General features: G+C 38.8%; 1 protein-coding gene across 1 annotated transcript in view; it reads right to left on the bottom strand.

Annotated features, from left to right (window-relative positions):
• LOC108050525 (transcription factor hamlet) overlaps positions 1-9816 on the bottom strand; it is a 32776-nt gene extending 22960 nt beyond the window's left edge. The window contains exon 1 of the mRNA XM_017132240.2: positions 9310-9816. Within this exon, the coding sequence (XP_016987729.2) occupies positions 9310-9370 (61 nt within the window). The 5' untranslated portion in view covers positions 9371-9816. The remainder of the gene's footprint in view (positions 1-9309) is intronic.
• Positions 9817-20951: the final 11135 nt, after the last annotated feature.

The raw sequence follows: 20951 nt of genomic DNA, 5'->3' as shown, positions 1-20951 counted from the left end.
ACTCGTCTATATATAGACTGTGTTTTATATATCTATCTATATATACCGAAATGGAGATATGGATGCAGAAGCTGAAACAGATACAGATGCAGCTGCAGATACAGAACCAGACACAGATACAGATGCAGTGTGCTGTGTGCTGCTCTCTTTTTCTGGCTGCTGGTAGTGTCTCTGTCTCTGTTTCGCTCTTGTGTTTGTTTATTTGCGGTTGGCCCAGACACCACCCACAGCCCCCCAACCGCTCCCTCACTCTAAGATTTTCCACACCCTCACCTTTATTTTCCACCCCCCCTGTGGCAGACAAAGTGGCAAGTTGCCTGGCTTGCGGTTCCCATATCCTTAGCATCCATTTCGATTTGGTTTTCGTGGGCGGGGAGGCTCGTATTTGGGTTCTGGCTTGCAGATTGTGGGTTTCGTTTGGTTTTACCTACACCCGCCACTGAATTTTCCCCCTAAATCAACCTGCGTCTGTTCCAAAGCGTGCGCAATAAGCACACATTAAGCTAATGGCTGTGTGTGGGTGTAGACTGCCTTTTCTGTATCTGTGTGTGTTTATGGCTTCCTGCCAACTGTGTACGTGTTTGTGTGTGTGTTGGCCGGACAGAGAAAACTCACGGCTATAATTGAAAGCGACGACGACTTTTAGCCTGCGGCTGAAAAGGCAAAGTGTGCCGGGCTGATTTCCTCGCCTTTCCCCACAGTTTTCCCCCTCGCTTTCCTTCTGGTTGCTCTTTTTCTCCGTTCAAAATAACAACAATCCTGGATTTTTTTCGGGGAGATGGGGGTGACAAGTACATGGGCTTTTTGGCCTTTTGTTTGCAACTTAATTTTGTATCTGTCGTTAAACTTTTTCGTGTTTCGGGGGGTAAAGGGAATTTTGTTGGACTTTGGCTTAGATTAAGAGGGCGGGGGCAAATTATGTTGATGAGGGGAATTAAATGACTGGCTATTAAGTAGAGCTTTTAAAGGGAACTTAGAAGACTAGCTAATAAAAACTATTTAATGGGGCTTTTGATATTCCTGAAGGGCTTTTTCTTGTCATTACCATATACGAGGTAATATGTAATCAATTTTATTCTCCCACTCTCAAATAACTACTATAATAATTACTATCACCATCTTTAACAAAATAATATGTCTCTTTACTTTGGGAAAGCGCTGAAAAAAATATATAGATTCCTTAATATCGATTCAGCTTTTATATATACCAAAACAATAATAGTTTTATAAAATAAAATTGACGGATAAATACAATGAAGCTAGGTGGATTTCCCGATAAAATTGTTGATCATTTCTGTGGCAGCTATATGATATAGTCGTCCGATTTTTATAAAACTGTAATTGCTAAAAGCTAGAATTTTATTTCCCGGCTTATTTTTTCGACTTATTAGATTCATTCAAAACGGACAGAAGGACGGATAGGTCGACGAACAGCTAGATCGACTCGTTTGGTGATGCTAATCAAGAATAAATTCAGGGTCGGAAATGAATACCGGCAAGGTTATAAAAGCAAAACGAATAATTTGAAAAATAAATTATTTTTATTTTTATGTTCAATCAATTTAAACTGTAAATTATCACTATTTGGTTTTTGTAGTCAGTGTAAAAGTTTTAAAAAATAATTATTTCTTTTATCAAAGCCAGAATTTATCTTTTTCTTCAACCGCCAGCACGCGTCAAAATCATGACACGCGACATATATAATAAACGAATTAAAGCACATTTTTTATTTTTTTGAGTACTTTTTAATAATTTATTGTGAAAAAGACATTTATTTTATCTTATAATTCTTTTTGCAAAAATAGTATGAGTTATACTTCTATATAATTTTAAATAACTTTATAGATAATGTACAAATACAGATAACATTGCCAAAACGGCATTTTTTCAACTTCCTTTTATGGTTCCCTCGTGTTTCCTGTGCAAGATAAACAAAAAAGATCGCTGAGATATTTATGTTCCCAAAATCTCCCATGTGTCACCCGATTGTGATTGCGTCGTAAATTCCTTCACTTGATATGTATTTGCATGAGCACTTGAGGGAAACAACTGGGGATCTGAATTTCGCAGCGAATAGGTGCCAGAAAGGGCGCCTATAAAGTACAAAATATACTATCTGAATCTTTGCGTGTTCATGTATCAGTATCTGTTTGCGTTTGTCAAACAGAAGCACTCAATTAGACCCTCACAACATACGGGTGAAATATTGGTAGAATGTCATCGACCAAAAAAGGCGCTTAAGGGTTGAAATGGTCTGACTTTCAGACTCTGACTCCACTGCTAATAGCGTTAAATTAAAACAACATAATCGGCAACGAGTCACCCCTTCCCCGTCGTTGTCACATAATTCAACAAACACGAAGACCCGAAAGATAGAAAAAAGGATGTCTCTTTATTTGCATTTCGCTCTGGTTTCGTTTGCTTTGCTTTGTCTGCGGCTTGTTCCGCATATGATAGCCCATAATTCATTAGCCAACACGCCTCGGAAAAGTCAATAATTTAGAGGGGCGGAGCCCTGAACCATGAATAATCAGTTCAGATCAGACAATCCACTGACAGTCAGTAAAAGGTGATAAAATTTCAATTAAAGGATTGCAATTCATTGTGGTGGAAGAGAAAAAGTATATTTATGGATTATGCCTTCTTTAATAGATAGTGCATATTAATAAAAGGAAGAGCAAAGAATATTTATAAGAGCATGGCAGATGTAAATCGTAAATAACAAATTATGCGGCTATCTTGGCTCTGAGAATTGGAATAGCAAAAAAATTATTCGAAACGAAATTGTTTATTAAAAAACGTTGTTAAATATATCAGATTAAGTTCTCTTCTATTTTTGGCTATCTATAACCCCTTAAAACCCAGCTGAAATTTAAATTTAAACGCGCCAAAAATGAATTGAAAAATGCTTTTGAGATCGGCTGAATGTCCTGAGGCTGGGATACTTCCTTTCTAGCAAAAAGGACTCCATGTGAGTTCCATTCAGAGTCAGTGACTCCGGTTTGTCTCTGTGGAAGTTCTGTCGGCTGTAATTAACTCAGCTGGATGGCTGATCTTTGACTCTGACTGTCTGCGCCGGGACAAAGGACTTGCCCCGGCTTTTGTGAATGGCTTTTACAAGCTGCGGAGTGCAGGGAAATAAAGTTCTTGAAGGAATCAAAAGTCGTCTCAGTCCACATATCGCTGCCTATGTTCGGGTCTCGAGTGGCGGACCGAGTGTGTAGGAATGCCCTTCTTTTGGCATAACACAACCTATGAGCGCTCCTGACATGCATGTGGTACTTAAACAAATGCGGACAGATTAATAGTTCAATTGCCAAGTGAAGTATTTTGCGGCGATTCCGAAGATTATGCTATTCCAAAATGTTCGTTAGAAAAAATCAAGACCAAGGCTTTATAAAAGGAGTTGACCTCATTTAAAAATATGTGTTTAAAATACAACAAAATGGAAATACAATTTTCTTAAGACTTTTCTTCTGTTTCAAAGGTATCTGTATTACAAGTTTTAAAAGCTTACAAATGCAACTAAGAAATTATAAAATTTATTAACCGCCTTCTAAAAAATTGTTTTATTGTTTATGTTAAGCAAATAATAAATCATGACTTAATAATTTACCAAAGTATATTTAAAAGAAGTGAAATTCATTTAAAATGTACAGCCTTTAAAAGAAATTAAATATTTTTTAACATATATTTAATATTCATTTCTAATTATGCTTCTTGCACTAAAAAACTTTGAAACCTTAAAAACATCCTGCAGAAAATGTCATCCTATTATTTTACCCTCAACTGTTTGAATTTGTATATCAACCTCTGCTGATCTTGTAAACCTGGCGACTTCAATTGTGTGTGTGTCCCATTGACAGGCCAGGACTCATTGCGATTGCTATAGCGATTCCCGTTCCGTTGCCGATTTCGATTCCGATTCTGATTGCTATTGCGAGGACTGCTGTTCCATTGTTCTACCTTCGAGGCGGAGCGGAAGTCGCTCTTCTCTCTCGAAAAAGGACCCCAAAGAAAAAGTGAAGCAGGGCAAGTTCTCAAGTCAAAATCCGCGAGACAGACGACCGGGGTCAGGACTATAATTATGGCAAGGTCAAACCGTTACGAGTGCCGTTGAGGATCGGGCCAAAGAAGAGAAGAAGGAGGAGGAGGAGGAGGAGGCGTGAACCCAGAGATCGTAACTTAATACGAGCCAAAGCTGCAAACTCGGATTCCGAATGAGATTCAAACCCATCCTCGCAGCACGCGCCCTCAAATCGAGTTCACCATTACCCAAGTGCAATTTGCAATGTGCAGCGGAAATGGCAGCAGAAGGAGCAGATACCTTCTGCTTCCTGTCTTGGCACACTTTCCACAAATATCACATCTGCCAGGATCTTCAATTGCAGGGTGGTTTTCCACATAGATCAGACACACTGCTTGGTGACCTCAAAAGATGCACAATTAATTGGAAAATGTCACTCACATGTAACCCTTTTCTAAGGGGTTTTCTTCGGGATTTTCTTGGATTTTTCGCCGGGGTTTTTCAATTAAAATTTTTGCACTACACTTTTTAATTAGCGTGAGAATATCACCAATTGACACGCACTTTATCTAGGTTTATTTATTTGGGATTCTGCAGTTTCTTTTCATTTTTTAGACGAACTCGAGGGCTGTCATTTTCCATTTTGCCGACGCTTCGCAATCTCGCACACCGCGGACCAGCCTTAAATTATCACAAACTAAGTCCGAAGCTGGCCGCTCGACAATTGATTGCCTTTCTCAAATGTTGGCGCTTAGCAAACACATCGGAGAATTCCAGAGAGAAACGGGGAAAGAGAGTGGCTGGTAACAACCCGTTAAAAATAGAGGAATAACGACAAGTGGGTCTCAGAAGAGACCTCCAAAAAGCAGCAGAACCTTTCTGATATAAGCACTTCATAAGCTTCGTGCCGGAGGATCGTTTGCGATCGTGAATCTAACAAAACGAACCGAACACTTGCTTGAAAAGTATTATACTCGCTCGAGTAGCTAGTCTGTGTGATGAAAATGTGTACTATGCACCCCCGACTGATATCTGGAGCTAATTTACTATCTATTCTATAACTTGAAAATTATTTATGGAATAGGAAAAAAGCGAAATAGACCCGGCACTGCGAGAAAAATGGGAGTGGAAGGGGGCGAATAGTCATAGTTAGTACTTAACCACTTCGGATATATGAATGAATGAAAGGAAATCGAAGCGATAGGCACTATCTTTATAACTGTCTATCAAAGCCTTTATAAACTTGATTATTATTTAACAACAATGGCATAAATATGATCTAAGCCTAATTGAACTTTGACGGAATGTACTACAAACAATAAAGTAAGTAACAAATCATAGTCCTAAGAAAATATTATACCAATTTTATGAAATATAAAGTGAATAATCTTGTCCACATTTTCATTTAAATTTATCAGTAATATATGTTTTCGGAGTATCAGCTAATATATATATTAAAAAATGTATAAAGATAATTTATTTATTTTACCTTTAAGGTTTGTAGGATTAATCACAGCTCCTCCTCATGAAGTCAAAGTGGGGTTTAAATATCAGTAAATTTCCATACGTCTGTACTTTTTTTGAGAAGATAATGTACTAATGATCCCCCCTTTTTACAAAATAACCCATATTTATATACTACAATATCACGTACTCCCGCATATCGGAACTATCTTCAGTGACCACAGACGGGTATTCCATTCCAAAACATAAACAAAGTTGTGGGAGAAGGTCCACGCTCATAAACAATAGACCAGTGACAAGATACTGACAGTTACGCCGATAAAACCAAGCCCGCTCATATACCATACCCACATACGCGGTAAAATAGGGGGTCCGATTCCCATCCATACTCCACTTTGTTTCCGTATAATTCGACATCAAAATAAACGATCTCTTGGCACAGTCCAGTTCTATTTATCTGCAACAGAAGCCTTGACGTTATGTCGTAAACAAAAGACAATGTGACTAGGTCGTTCAGATAAACTGGGTAATCGGAAAAACCCCTCTATAAAGGGAATAGCAAATAAGAGGAGGTGTTGGAATATTTATAATATTTATGGAATACACCCAATGCCATTTTGGGAATTTGATTTCGTTAAGTTAATGAAGACAATGAAAATTTTATTTTGCAAATCATTGGCGAATAAATACATATATTTAAAGACAATAACCCGCTATTTCAAATTTAGTACTTAACTACGCCTTACTTGAAACCCCTTGTCTTCCGCCATATAACGTATACGCAGGGTCTGCCCAGGGCTATCATTGCCCGTTTCTATCTAGACAACAAGGTTGGCTTGTGTGCAATCGAGGCGACAAGAAAACACTTTTGCTTTCGGACAGTAAACCATCGAACTCGGCTGAGTCCGAAACCGAATCGAATCGTAGGGAATTGAAACGAGCAAATAAATGTCAAAAGTGTGTATTCGGTAATAAATTGTCGAAATTGGAAGAATAATTCGGGTGTTGTAAATCCATAAAAATATCAGGTGCGATGCATGCGCCGTATCCCCGGCCCCTTAACCCTCTTGCCCACTCTCGATGATATTTTTCGTTCTTCTGCGATGAAGCAACGCAATCCAAAAAAATGTATAGAACGCACAAGTGCACCATAAAACCGTAGTGAGACGTGCGCTCTGATAGATGATATCATCAGGAAATACAAACATAGATTCTCTCTTTTTGTAGAGCGATTTCCATGTGTGCTTAACCCATATTTCCTTAGTAGAATGTCGATTAAATTTAAAGCACCATGAAAATTTGCTTAATCAATAATAAAATATGTCTTTTCCATAAATAATTGAAACATCATTAGGAGTAAATCTAATTATATTTGTAATATAACAAATATAATGCTTTTGTATACTTTTGTACACAAATTTTAATCGAATTAATACTTTCTCCTAATACACACATTTTTTAAGGCATTTCCTTTTGCCTTTGGGCAAAACATGGGTTAATGCAAACGAGGTAGAGAGACATTAGCAACTCACTCAGTGAAAAGATGAAAGCAAAAGTCAAGTAGCGCTGATGGAACTTCATAAATTACTGCTTTATAGAGTATCCAATAGCACAGGCCATAAACACAGCCCCACTGATAACCCAGTACACCACCACCAGCCGCATAATCTTGATCCCAATGCTTATCTGGCGTTTATCTCTGGCTCCGCGAAAGAACTTTCGATCGGTGGAAACTTTGTCTACTGCAAATTGTATCTACCACCGGCGATCTGACCAAGTTTACACCCGAATTTAAGACGCCCAATTGGAGTCTCCTCCTATTATCTGCCCACGAGCTGTAAATTCTCCGAGTCCGACACTTTTATTTTGATGTATTTATGACGCCTTAATGTGTTGAGAAAGAGCCCGCAGTACAAGTGATTGGTGTTTGAGTCTTCCACTATCAGGCGACACCGAATGTTATGTTTTATGATCCTATATATAGCCGTTTCTTGCCTAATTGAATGATATGATAGCAGGTTTTAGAAAATATTTTAATAGCTCTTAATACAATCGATTCTCAGGCCATAAAAATGCTGATACTCGAGCCGATAACGATTTTACCATCGACCAGAGTCGACAAAAACTGACTGAGTAGCCGATCGTGATGGAAACAGTGATGATGTTCGTGATAATGATATGATGATGGTCACGATTGCCAGGAACTTCTGGCTATCGCTCATAGATTAGCATTTTTTTATTTGGGGGTTTTTGGCAAGTGGTCGAAGAGAAACTCGTGTTAGATAGTGATTTGAAGGGGGTAAGTGGTTATTTCGAGGGGAAGCTAACAATAAAAAATATCTACTAAGCAATTTAATGCAGACGGACTTAAAAAACATAATTAATTGGGCAAAAGTGAATGATATATAATTATCATATTAAAGCATTAACAAATAGTGTTAAATAGTTACGACTAAATTATTTTTAAAATCTTACTCATGTATGAATTTAATCGGAATATAAACACGTCTTTTTGTTGCCTAACACCACTTTCATTTTTGCTGATGTACTGCTGGTCTATCTTCTTATCATATTTTCTGGTACATTCAACATTTAAGCTACGCGATATCTTGATTCCCAAGAAAAGTCAAATCAATTCCGCCTGGCATAATTATGTGCTCAAATCAGAAACGCTTTCATCCCCAGGGAATTGAAACTTTCAACGAATATGCGCGTTGTTTGAATCACTTCTATTTTAATACAATGAAACAATTACGATAGAAAACTGCATTAGGAAATCCGGCCAACTTTTGACGGCATTAAGTGTTCCAGCAAAGCGTCATGAAAAGATCGGATGATTCGTTCTAAGTATTTGCAATTTGAATAATCTACGAATGCGACTAGACATTAAGACTTTGTTTTTCACAATAACGTTTTTTAGTAGCATAGTACAAAAATTACCACTTAAATATACAACGCATTATATTTTGCAGTTCGCTTAAAAACTGAAAAACAGTTTTATCTAGAAGTTGGGCTGACTAGTGTTATGCAAATGTTGAATGATAATAATATCAAAATTTGCCGTCTCATTTTTAAAAAAATTCCTGTCTTTGAAACTTTGTTGACTTCAACTTAAGGAAATTAAATAAGAAATCGCTTTATCTGGGTGCAAAAGGAAACAAGACGAAATAAAAGAGTAAGTAAAAGCAAAAAAAACAAATCTTGCCTAATTGAAACAGATGTCGGGCATATATTTTGAGATTAATTAGAGGGCACGAGCAGAGTCGGAATTCCCGCTTTATTAAAGATTGGGTCCCAGGGGAATGCAGTAACTGCACTTCTTACTTCTCTTTAGTGGGCCAGAGATTATTATTTTATTTTTATGATCCCCAAAAGGCTATGATATGAATTTTGTTGTGTCGTGATATGATTATTCAATATACATTTCATTTATGGGAGATCTCTTCTCTTTTGGGAGCTTAATAAAAACCCTAATAAATTAACTTTCATTGAATTTATGTTATTAAATAAGATAAAAACTACGTAAATGAAAACATGAATAAGCATAACTGTTCTCTCTTAAATTTGTGTTTTTTCATAATGGGTCTCCTCGGGATAATTATTGTGAATTTTTTTAAGTTCTTCTGACGAAAATATAATTACTCATAGGGGACACTTCAACAAGAAATTGTGTTAAAAACAGTTGGTTATCGTTGATTAAATTTAGTTTTGGACTTGGTATAAACAACTAATTTAATTCTCTGAGCTCCCTTTTTAGCTTGCTGTTAGGCCTATAATCCTTTTACTGAAGAATGCTTGAGTTCAAAGGATGGACTCACCCTGATCGAATTTCCTTGCAAGCGCTTTCGATCGCATGATAATCTCCAGCAGTGACGTCATTAAACTAGACTTTTGTGATATCCATGGCCAGAAATCGAAGAGTTAGGGGAAATCCTTTTAGCAATGCAGCGGAAACTGGGCCACTGACATTGACATACTCCGCTATGCTCTGTCTCCCTCCCTTTTCTCTTTCGCGCTCACTCTTTCGCGTCCTTTTTTTTGTGGCAAGTTAAAACAAGAAGTCGAAACAATTAGAAATCACTTTTGCAAATCAAGAACACAAGTTTTTCCGGGGTGGACAACCGACACAACTGCATTTGCATAAACTCTCGACGTGGGTTGGGGCGGTGTTTATAAATTGTGGTTAAGGCAGCAAAAATCTCGCCAATGTTTTTTTGTCCTTTCTTTGTTTTTTTGTTGTTGTTGCATACGCGTCTCGAAAAGCAGTGTGGGGTAGTGGGAAAATATCGAGAAAAACCCAAAAAAAACCGACGGAAAATTACGCTGTTGTTGCTCGAGTTGTTGTGAAAAAGCAGTTTAAGGCACACACAGTTGGGAAATGCGAAATGCAAAATGCGAAAATGGAACTGGAGCTGGAACCGGTGGAACCTGGAGAGCAAAAAACCACCTGAACACACCTGCCCCACAAAGCTCCTCGAAAGCGACTGACGACGGAACTCGAGGCAGAAAACAGAGAACAGGAACGGAAAACAGAAAATGAACTGAGCGAAGCAGAGAACGCAGACTATTTCGTCTATGCGCTATAGTTTCTTTTTTCCATTCCCCCCAGCTTTTCCACCGCTCCCGTTTGCTATTTTCCATACCAAAAAAATAGGTAAAAGAGGTGGAGGAAAAAAGAAAAACCCGCCAAGGCAAGGAAAAAAGGAGACTGACTATCGCGGTGGCAATTATGAGGGAACGGGTGGAGCTCCCGAAACTCAGCCGCACCACCAACCAACCACACCGGCACGTGCTGGCCGTGGTAGTGGTGATTTCAGGTGATTTCTGGTGTTTCAGGTGCCTTGGGTGGCTCGCTTTGAGTGTGGTAGTGCGGGCAGCCAAAGGACACTAACGACAGGGCACGAAAAACGCAACGTAATTCATGCAAATGAAGTCACGCAAGATTCCCCGCTCCGCGGCAGAAAGACACTGGTCCCCCGGCCTTCAAATGAAACCTCGACGATTGCCCATCCAATGGGCTTTCACCTGGCCCAAGGGGAATGGGAGGTGGTTGGAACCCTTATTGGCTGTAAGTTGGACAGGGAGTCATAAAAGCGATGATTCTAACTGAAGACATTTTATGGTCATGTGATATATAGTACAGAACTAGTCTACGGCTAGCACTAGGAATTTAAAACAAGGGCAACGGCGTACTTAAAAAAAATATTTCTAAAAAATAAAATAAGAATCAGAAACATTTGAAAAAATAAAATCATTAAAATAATTTAATATACAAATATATGTCAATTATCATTATTTCTATAGAGGTTTTTAAAAAGAGTATAAAGATATTAGAATAGATAATTAAATTTTAAATATTTTAAATATTTTTTTTTTTGTAGATAATATCTTATAGTTACTAAGATTTCATTTTTAGGTTTTTTTAAAAATTTAGGGCTTGTTTTCTTGATAAGCTAAAAAAAGGTTTTTGAACTCAGAACGAGCTTGCAATTTTTTTTATTTTCAAACTTAAATTTAGCTTACCACGAAGATAAGAAAACGGTCCTCAAACCTAAAAACCGAGTAAGTGTATTTCTTTGATTTTTAATGGGGTTTCATTGGATTTTTGATACTAGAGTCCTGCTCTGCTACCCTTTTCCTATTTGCATCTGGAAGTCGGGTAAAAGTCGTCGCCTAACCTTTTTATCTTGGCTATCTATCTATATGACTGTTGTTAAAGCCCAACAGGCCGTGCACATGCCAAGTAAGTTTTGGGCCTAAGTCCTTAACTTTGCCCCTTTTGAACCCCTTTGTATACCCTTTACCCCTCTCCACCCTGCTTATCACCCACTGTGCAAATTTATGCAACACTCACTCTATTACCCCACTCGAAATCCAAAGGACGGGGACCACCCTCTGACCAATGGGCAGGCAAAAGGCCTCATGGGGGGAGAGTGGGTGAGTCCTGTGACGGGGGGGTAGTGGGTGGTTGGGTGGCTTATATTTGTCGCCTGCTCAGTCCGCGTGTCAGTCGTTTGTCATATAGGCCCGACAATGTCGGACGTCGTCGTCTGGAACTCTTTTCAAGTACATGCAATCAATATTTCGCTTGCTTTAATTATTCATGCTAGAAACGAGCAATCTCCCAGCCATCCCTTGCCGGCCATTGCCCCCCTTTCACCGGCGCCCCTGGCCAGTCTGGATAATAATATTTCTGCCTTTAGCTGCGTTCCAATTCCAGCGCATTGCTGGCATTTTTTCTTTATTACCAAGCAAAAGAGGCAAACAGGCCCAAACGAAAGAGAGGGAGCTACACGAGAAGAAAGAGAGATAGAGAGAGAGAGTGATGGAGAATCATCCAGGAGTAGAGAGAGAGAGGGAAATAGGATCGGGTGGGTGGCAAAGCAAAGCCATAATAAAAGTAAGTCAGCCGAGGGAAAAACATTTGTTTTTGTTCCATCTCGTAAAATGTATGCGAAGATTTTCGCCAACGCTCAAATCTTTTAACGATTGTTGTTGCTGTTCAGTTTTGGTCAGCTTTATGGAACGTATAATTGGCCCAAACGGATCTTGGCATCCAAATGCGCTGCGCCTTATTAGTAATTGCAGTTTTCATAGCTGTTTATCTAACTCTTTGTACGTCATTTGGGGCGCCAAATGTTTTCTTTTTCCAGGGAGGGGAAAACAGGGCATGGTGCCAGGTCCGTTGTTCTATTTTTACCCTGCACTTGATCTTGCCAAACAAATATAAATTTACATAGTACATGCACACTGGAGGGCAGAACTTTGTTGGGATTTTAGCCAATTATTCCAAGGTCGCCCACTTGTGTGGGAAATGCTATAAAATAAAGGGGTGAGAGGATGTGCTAAAAGTGCATAATCATGGCACTGCAACAATGTCTATAATAGGGCATGGCGAAAGGAAATTAAATCATGCTCCGGATAAGTCAATATCAACAGACATTAGCGTTTGCCTAGAAAAAAGGGGAAACCCTATTGAAAGATAACTCCACGTTCCCATGGATTGTAAGAAACGTACTCAATTCACTTGACGTAATAAGCTCATTATCAACTTACTGGTTTAAAGTAGTAGATACTGTTGTTTGTGCGTAATTAACAATGAGTAATACTTCAATTTTCAAACATGTTTATCGTATATTATTTAACGTATTTTATTTAGTCTATTGACTGAACATATTTTTCTTATCGGAAATAGTTGTAGTATTGTAGTGTTTTTTTACTGTTAATAGTATTTATGCTCGATTATGGAATTGCACTCATTTTTTAATATTTTAGTATATTAATCTCCTACAGTGCTGGCATGTTTTGTTGTTTCTAGGTAGTCCTGCAGAATATATTACCTAGGTATAGATAAACGTACAAATTTTGGTAAAAACAGTCCAAATACCTGCGTTAAATAATATATTTCAAAATATAAATCCTAATCACATATATAATACCAAAGATTCTAAGATATTAAAATATTGAACATAATTACATATATAATATTAAACCTTATAAATTGTTCCTTCTGCAACGTTGAACTAATTAAAAAACAAAAATATTCATGAATATTTAATAATATTAAAGTATCTAGTTTGGTTTATCTTCAAGGGGCATAAAGTTATTTTAGTACCTATATAAGATGGCTACTAAATATCTTTGTTCGTACCTTTATGTAAGTATCTAGGTACATTCCAACACAGCTCAGTTATAAAAATAGATGTACAATGTATAAATTTATTTAGGCTTCTAGTTTCCAACTTTTAACCTTATATATAATATTTAATAATTGTGTTAACCTCAAAACCATTTTTTTCTTTGTTAGAAGTTGCTTAAACCATTTTTATTTGCTTCCACTTGTTTTTAATATCCCTAAACTGACCCAATTGCAGAACCTCACTCTTCTTAATTAAAAACTAAATCCAAAATTATTGCCGCCGTAAGAGCCAAAAGGGAAAAGTATCAGGGAAAGCCTTTTCATTATCGCATTCACGAGATTCTCATTAATTTCTCTTCAGACAGGGGAAAGGGGTAAAGAAAGTGCAGAGTGGCCGAAGCGAAATGAAATAATTTCAGAGCACTTTTAATTATCAGGAAATTACGAACACACAACTGGTGCTTATACACATACACATGTATTGAGAGGAGCATTTATTTTGTATATAGTGGGAGATGCAATTTTCAGTATGAGGTAATTGTGCAGCAGGCACCCACACACACACATAGCCCCCGCACACAGGCGCACAAATACAAGCAAACGCAGCCTTCTGACTGGCGGGCATTCAATGGAGTTGTTGCCGTTGTTGTCGCCATTTCGCTATCGTCTCCCTTATCTCTTTGTATTATCTCTCTCTTCTATTGGGGGGATGGTGATGGGGCAGGTGGTTTGGGTAGAGCAGAGAGCGACTGTCATTCGTTTGTCATCGGCAAAAACTTTGGCGACGCAGCTACTCTCTCTCTGTCGCCCCCTCTCTTTATGCTGCGTCTGCGCTCTAATTCGCTTGGGGTGGAGCTTTGTTCGAGAGAGCGAGAAAGAGAGACAGAGATCCGCGGCGAATTCATCAGGTTGCTTGTTGCTCTTTGGCATTGCTGCTGGCATTTGATTAATGAAGTGTGTTAAGAGGTTACCAGCCAAGGACAAAGGCTCTCCAAGAGGTCCTTGACTGTGGCAGGAATATTTGTACATATATATAGATATCTCAAAAGAAAAGACAACTGGGGGCGTGGTCTCTGCTGCTGCTGTCGCTGCTGCTACTGCTGCTATTATCATATCTCTCTGTCGCTGCTCATTTGGCGCTCTCTATCTCATAGAATATGGCCATCCCGCTCGCTCATCTGTTGCTGCTGCTGCTGTTGCTTTTTCGCTTTGGCCCACGTTGCGTATACGTAATGTGCGCCAAATTGTGTCGCCACACTGTCGTTGGTCCATTGATGTGCGCTGATAGCGACAGTGGGCAGAAGCAGCGACGCAGCAGCAACGGCAACAGCAACAGCAACATTAACCTGCCAGCAGCAGAAACTTTGCGCAAAATGGCGTTTCCAGGTATATATACATATAGCGACTAAAAGACAGAGAGCCCTATAGATATACACCTTTCTGAAAACACCAACCCAACCATAACTCCTCTTTATCATTCGCTGGCGATATCTTCTCTCCAACTTTGCAGTGCAACTTTCTTGTGACTGTGGAAATAAACAAAAGGCGAAAAAAATAAAAGCCCAGCCAACAAGAACAAACAAAAACTCTGCCGCAAAAAGAAGCAACTCCTTGTTGTTGCTGCTGCTGCTGATGTTGCTGCTGTGTTTATTGCCTTCAGCTGCCGTGGCAGTCGGAGCACTGAGTTTTATGTCTTCATTAACTGAAAAAGTTATGAGCCATGGCTGCGGGGATGGCAAAGAAAGGCAAGTGGGGAGCACAATTCAGGGAATGGAGGTGGAAGGAACAAGGGACAGACCTGACCACAGCATCCATCTGTAAAAACCGTAATTGGACTTGGACCGATGGTTGACAATATTCCCTTTTCCCTCACTCAACAACAGTAAAAACTGAGAAAAGTATAGGGCTAAAGACATTTCTTGTGATCTGCGTCATGGTAATCAGTTTTAGACATGTGCAGATTCTAAGTTTACAGCGACTCTTTTTGAAGTGGCATAGTGGTGCTGACTGCTCTAATCTATATAAAAATTTTCGGAAAAAGTAACAAGAAATAGACATAGAGACCATATGCCAAGTTTTTCAGTCTTACCCTTAAAAATTACGTTTGAATTTTTAAATAACGTGTTTAATGAAAAGAGTTCTTCAAATTAAAATTAATAATTACATGTTTTCTTTCACTTTAATATTTTCTTTCCATTTGTAAACCACGAAAAAGATTTTATTATAAAAATCTTATGATAAGTTTTATAAAAATAGGTTCTGTGAGAATTTGTTAAAAACCATTATATAGTAGGATTTTAAAAACTCAAGGCATGGGGAAGAGCAATTTTTCATTGCACCACTTGACTTTTCCACCGACTTGCCCCACTGTTAACCGTTGATAACTCATTTCACGTGTCTAGATAGTATTACGAGACCCACAACACATAGCCCCCGTAGCACAGAGCTCCACTTACCGAGGCGAACATCGTTCGGGTGACGTTCTGAGATATTGGTTTATTTTTTTTACTGGTACTCGTAAAAGTCAGTCACAGTAGCCGTCGTTGTTGTTGGCTTTCTGTGTTGTTGCTGCTGGTCAAGTCATCAGAAAAGCGTCGTCGTTGTCGCCGTTGTCCAATATTGTATGGTTGATTCCACACAGGTCTCACCAGTTAACTTCGCTCCACTGATGCGCTTTTTTTCAATTTGTCACGTACAGTGGACTTTTTCGATTTTCATCTCATTACGTTTGGGAGACAGAGAGTGCGAGCGAGTAGGTGAGGTCTTTGCCTTCGAAAGCGGCAGAACGACCCACTTAATTAATATTTATGAAATTCATAAAAAATTCTAGCTTATGGCAGCCCTGTTAATCCTGGGAATTTGGTTTAAGTCCTTTACTTTCGCTTGCATGTGCTTAGCCAGTCAAATTATGCATTAAATGGCCATTACTTTTTGCTTATAAAAACAAAGTTTGTTGGTTAAGATTTAGGTATAGTAACATGCTAGAGGACTTGGAGTCTAGTAAGCTTAAGCTGGAGTTATTGTTAATGAGGAGGTGAGGCTTGGAATTGCTAAAGTAAATCTAACACAACACCTGACGTAAGTGGGAGTTGTATTTATTAATTATTGCAAAATATCATAGTAATCGAAAAATACATACATATACAAGATTACTTCGGGATTCCAATAAATAAATATCTGTAAGTCTTACTTAAAATTAATCTGTGATTTTCTGCTTTAAATATACAAACCAATCATATAACATTTAACTGAAAATCAGTGTGTAACTAAATTATGACGTTGTCCCCTCTGCAAACCGAAAACTACGAGTTGGAAAACGTGAGCGTGGCACATTTATCATTACTTTTGCCCCCCTCCACCCACACCCCCAAAATAGTAAAAGCAATAATAACTTTATGTATTTGACCTGAGCCACAACAATAGCAAAACAGCAAAGGCGGGCAAAAGGAACAACATCAAGTCGAGTCCTCGAGTGGCTTCTATGATAGAAAATTGTGTCACGACAGGAAGCGAGATAAGAGCGTAATTTTCTTTCAACGTGCACGGCCCGAAAGCTTTTCTTGGCCGCCTTTTTTTGGTATGTGTTTGTACGTGTGCATATATTCAGGCCAGGACTTTTGGTCCGGATGTGAGCTATCGTGGTTACCGTTAGTCATTTTCAGTGATTGTTCAACGTTGGACGTTTCAACGTTGTCGTCGTCGTCGTCGGTTGACTTTTAATGATTGTCACGCTCCCGATTTCTAACTAACCACTCGAGTCCTCTTTTATCCCTCTCTAACCGCTGACCACAACAGACAGGTGGAAGCAACCCACCTGGGCAAAATCGGGAAGGGTGCGGAAATGTGGTGGGGGAGCGGTTGGAGTGAACCCAGGACTAATTTGCATTTATATTCATAATCTTAGGCATTGCGTCATGAAATATTGCATGTCCCAAACTTCTGACACTTTAATTGCCCATTTGGTACTAAGCCTACACTGCTCCAAGTTAAGAACTATATTATGGTGCTAATAAAAGTATCACAGAAAGCCCTTTCAATCGAAAATCGCCTCCATGTGCCACAAATTGTATCTAAGCTCTGATAAAATCTTGTAAAATTAAAAGAATCTGTAGTACCGCCAGCTATTTCAAGATGTTTGATGTTTTTGTAGTTAAAAAACTGATTCAATTTTTAATTTTTCACATAGACTTTTTTTTGTTAAGAGATACATTTACTTATCTACAAGGACTGCCACCTAAACTGCATACCTAAATTCTATTTATCCAATTCAATTTCCTATATTTTTTTTGTACTTGCCAAACCATTTACCGCAGTGCAGTCTGAAGTGGACTCATTTCTTGGGCTTTCGCACCCACCTACTCGCCCAGATCAACGCCACGTGCACCTCCCACTCCACGGGGCCTACTATATTCCCTTTCTTTCCTGCTCCGATATATTCTCGTAAATCGTTGTCTATATGGTTTGTCTGTTTCGCTTACTACGTGACTTTTTCGCATTTTTGCGCATTCTGCCTGCGACTCGCAGATCGATTTTCAGACGCGATCCACCAGATCCATGCGGGTGCATAAGAAAAGATACAGCTACAGATACAGATATACAGAATTCGAGTGATCTGAATTGAATGGAAGGGCAGACAAGACCAAAGTTTGAGATGTTAAGTTGTTTGTTTGTTGTGGGCACTTCGGGATCGTTTCTGTTTGGATTCGCTGATAAATGTCTAAAAATACGCAAGGCAACACCGAGAAAGATACAATGTGTGCCGAGTTGGAAGGGTTCCACAGAGTCTGCTCTTCGTCTGGGTTTATCTTGGGCAGAGTTTTATGAATTTTATCAGCGACATAAAGCAATATAATTGCAACATAAATCAGAGGCCGGACCATGTGTTGAGCACTGAGATAATAGTGGTGTGATGTATTCATACTCAAAGTAATAACTCAATTATATTCGAGGCAGCCATTTCCCCTAGAGTTTCCCCATTCCTATTCAACAGATTTTTTCAATTCCCCTTTTGGCAGCCATAGCCAAGCGTAAAGAGATGTAAAGACATGCTCGAGAGTGCCACTCAATGTGGCAAACCATGGGGAAAATGGGAGAAAGGGGCTGAATTTTCTGCCAGCAACAGGACAAAATGTGAACCAAGCGTAAACTGCCATTTTGCCATTTCAAGCATTAAGAATGCGAAAAAAAATGTGAGAAAGGTATATGAAAATAAAAGTACAAATAAAAAATTCTCGAAAAGGAATCACAATTTTATTGTACGCATTTTAATCGAGGGAGTGGCTGCCTTTCTAAGTGGCCTTCGCCCCACTGATAGAGGTTGGCTGCCTCTCTCTCTTTTTGCCTGTAAATTGGCTTAATTAAAATGTATTAGTTCTGCCTGCCTTAATTCTTAAAAACAATATTTTTGCAAACAATTAAGTAAAGCCAAAAGGTAATTTGCAACATTGTCGGCAGGAATCGGGGACTCTGAAGCACGAAAATGTTGCTGTTTTTGGTAAGGTAATTAGAGGAAATTCAGGCTACAAAACAAGCTTGTGAAGTCAAAAACATTTTCAAGAACCCCTCCTCTCCTTCGAAGTCCTAAGTGCCCTCAAATCAACTCCCAACTTAAGCTCTGAATTTAAACATCAACCACATATCCGTTTATTCTTCCTTCTTCAAGAAATTACTACTATGACCAATTGCCTCTGAACCAATCATAGTTTTCCTTCCGTCCTTTTGCCTTTGTGGGACCCTTGAATGCCGTAGCAAATATGCTTGAAATGATTGCGGCAAAGGAAAACCCGAAAATCAGAAGGCAAACGACCAGAAAGGATAACAACCAATTGCCACATGTCTGAGGACTTATCAGAAAATCAGGAGGATTCATTTAAATAACGGAGAAGCCAACATCCGGAGCTGAACAAATTATAACTCAATTCATACGCTTGTTTGCCCAACCAAACTCAAGCTCAAGTCCCAAGGAAGTAACGATGGCGATGGCTGTGTCCTGCCATCCTCACAAAGGTCCAACTGGCAGGACACGAAAAGAAAACTCATTTTTGTGCTGCGCAAACAGTTCTCGCTCCCGTATTTCCCCCCATCTGACTGACTCCCCACACATTAGGACTTCCTTTCCTTCCGATTTCGTGTCCTGGCTGCGATTGTGCGCATTATACACAGTCCGCTTGTGACTTTTAGGGGGTGGCTGGGGGTTGTTGGTGGTGCTCCGGAGGACCTGAGCTGCCCCTTCGCAAGTGCAAAAATTTATGATTTATGTTATTTTAAACCCAAGTCCAGGCGGGAACAATCATCCTGGGAAGCCTTGGTTACAAACTATTTCCCAGGATTTCAGCGAGTATGTGTAGTCGTGAGCAAGTCGTGAGTGGAGAGTCTGAAAAAATAAGAACATTTATATTTAATACTCATGCATTTTTATATATTTTCTTTAATTCAGAAAGTATGAGCTCCGATAATTGCCTAAAAAATTATATATCTTTAAAATGTTTTACGGTATAACACCATAGTATATAGAAAGCGATAACAAATAACAATCTTTTAACTTCCAAAATTATATTGAATATTGTCAGTCTATTGAGAGTTAATTACAAATACATTATTAACTTTATTTTGAAGGACGCAATCAGACCTAGAGATCCAAATAGGATGATCTTTACCACCAAAATTTTTAAAACAAATATAATATAGCCTTAGTTGACTGCTCTCCCTTAATGATCTCTTGATAACCACCCATACAAATCGGTCAACATTTCAATTACATTTCCCACTCGTGAGTCACGCCCGCATCTCAGCGTTTGGAATATCTCTCCTGGATTTTTGTCCTCCGACTTCTGTCCTGTGGCGAGTACATGTGTGTGGTTTCCACAGATTACACACACAATGGAGTGAGTGTGTGCGAACGGGCACCGCCCACCACATGCAACCGCCCCTAACGAGAACCCATGAACAGAACAGCCAGCCTGAGCAGAACTGAGCTAAGTCGGGGCCCAAATGCGAGACCATTTAATTTGCTGCGGAGGTAATGTGGCATATGCCAGCGGTTCGGAGGAGCCGCCTCAGATTGAGTGCTAAACAGGCCGAGCACCACCCAACCGCTCAACTACAAGCAGGCAGCCACTGAACCACACGACCACTCAACCACTTGCAGCCCAAATTGCTAGCAAGGATGCACAGGGAAAAACTAAAGAAATACTACTTGAAACTGCTAAAAGTGGTTTCAAAATTCTTCCATAAGTATCTTTAAACAAAAGTTATATTTTCTATAATATTTATGAGTTAACTAAGGCTTATTGGCAAAATATACAACTTTATTGTGTTTGTATTACTTGGCTAAATTGTCCTAACTTTAATATTATCAAATACCAATAACTAAACATGAATAAAATTTAAATACAAATTTGTTTATAGATATAAGTGGACTTCCTAATTTTTTTTTAAAATTTTGTTTTTAAAAATTGTGGCCAAAAAATTAAATGCTCTAGTTTTGGTTTTTTGAATTTAACTACAACCTAAATATGAATTGATTTTAAGAATTGGAAAAATCACGTATCAGCAAGTGATTTACTTAGAGTCACTTATAAATAATCCTTGATACGATTCAATTTGTATTTTGGTAAATGATTGTAGTGCATAGTAGAGGTTTCTTTATGTGCTTAGGTAAAGCCCATGAGCGTGAGCTCGAAATTGACCCGCAGCCGTTGGCTATGCATCAGGAATTTATTACGCCCTGGCATTTGCATATTTATGAATAATGGAGGATAACCAGTGTGGCCAAGAGCATGTCCAGAAATTAAGACTAACTGGGTGAGGGGAAATGAGGGA

The sequence above is a fragment of the Drosophila rhopaloa genome, unplaced genomic scaffold, assembly GCF_018152115.1.
Source record: "Drosophila rhopaloa isolate 14029-0021.01 unplaced genomic scaffold, ASM1815211v1 contig_2, whole genome shotgun sequence".
In the NCBI taxonomy this organism is placed as follows: domain Eukaryota; kingdom Metazoa; phylum Arthropoda; class Insecta; order Diptera; family Drosophilidae; genus Drosophila; species Drosophila rhopaloa.
Note: the sequence above shows the minus strand (reverse complement) of the source record. Positions and strands in the feature narration are given on the sequence as shown.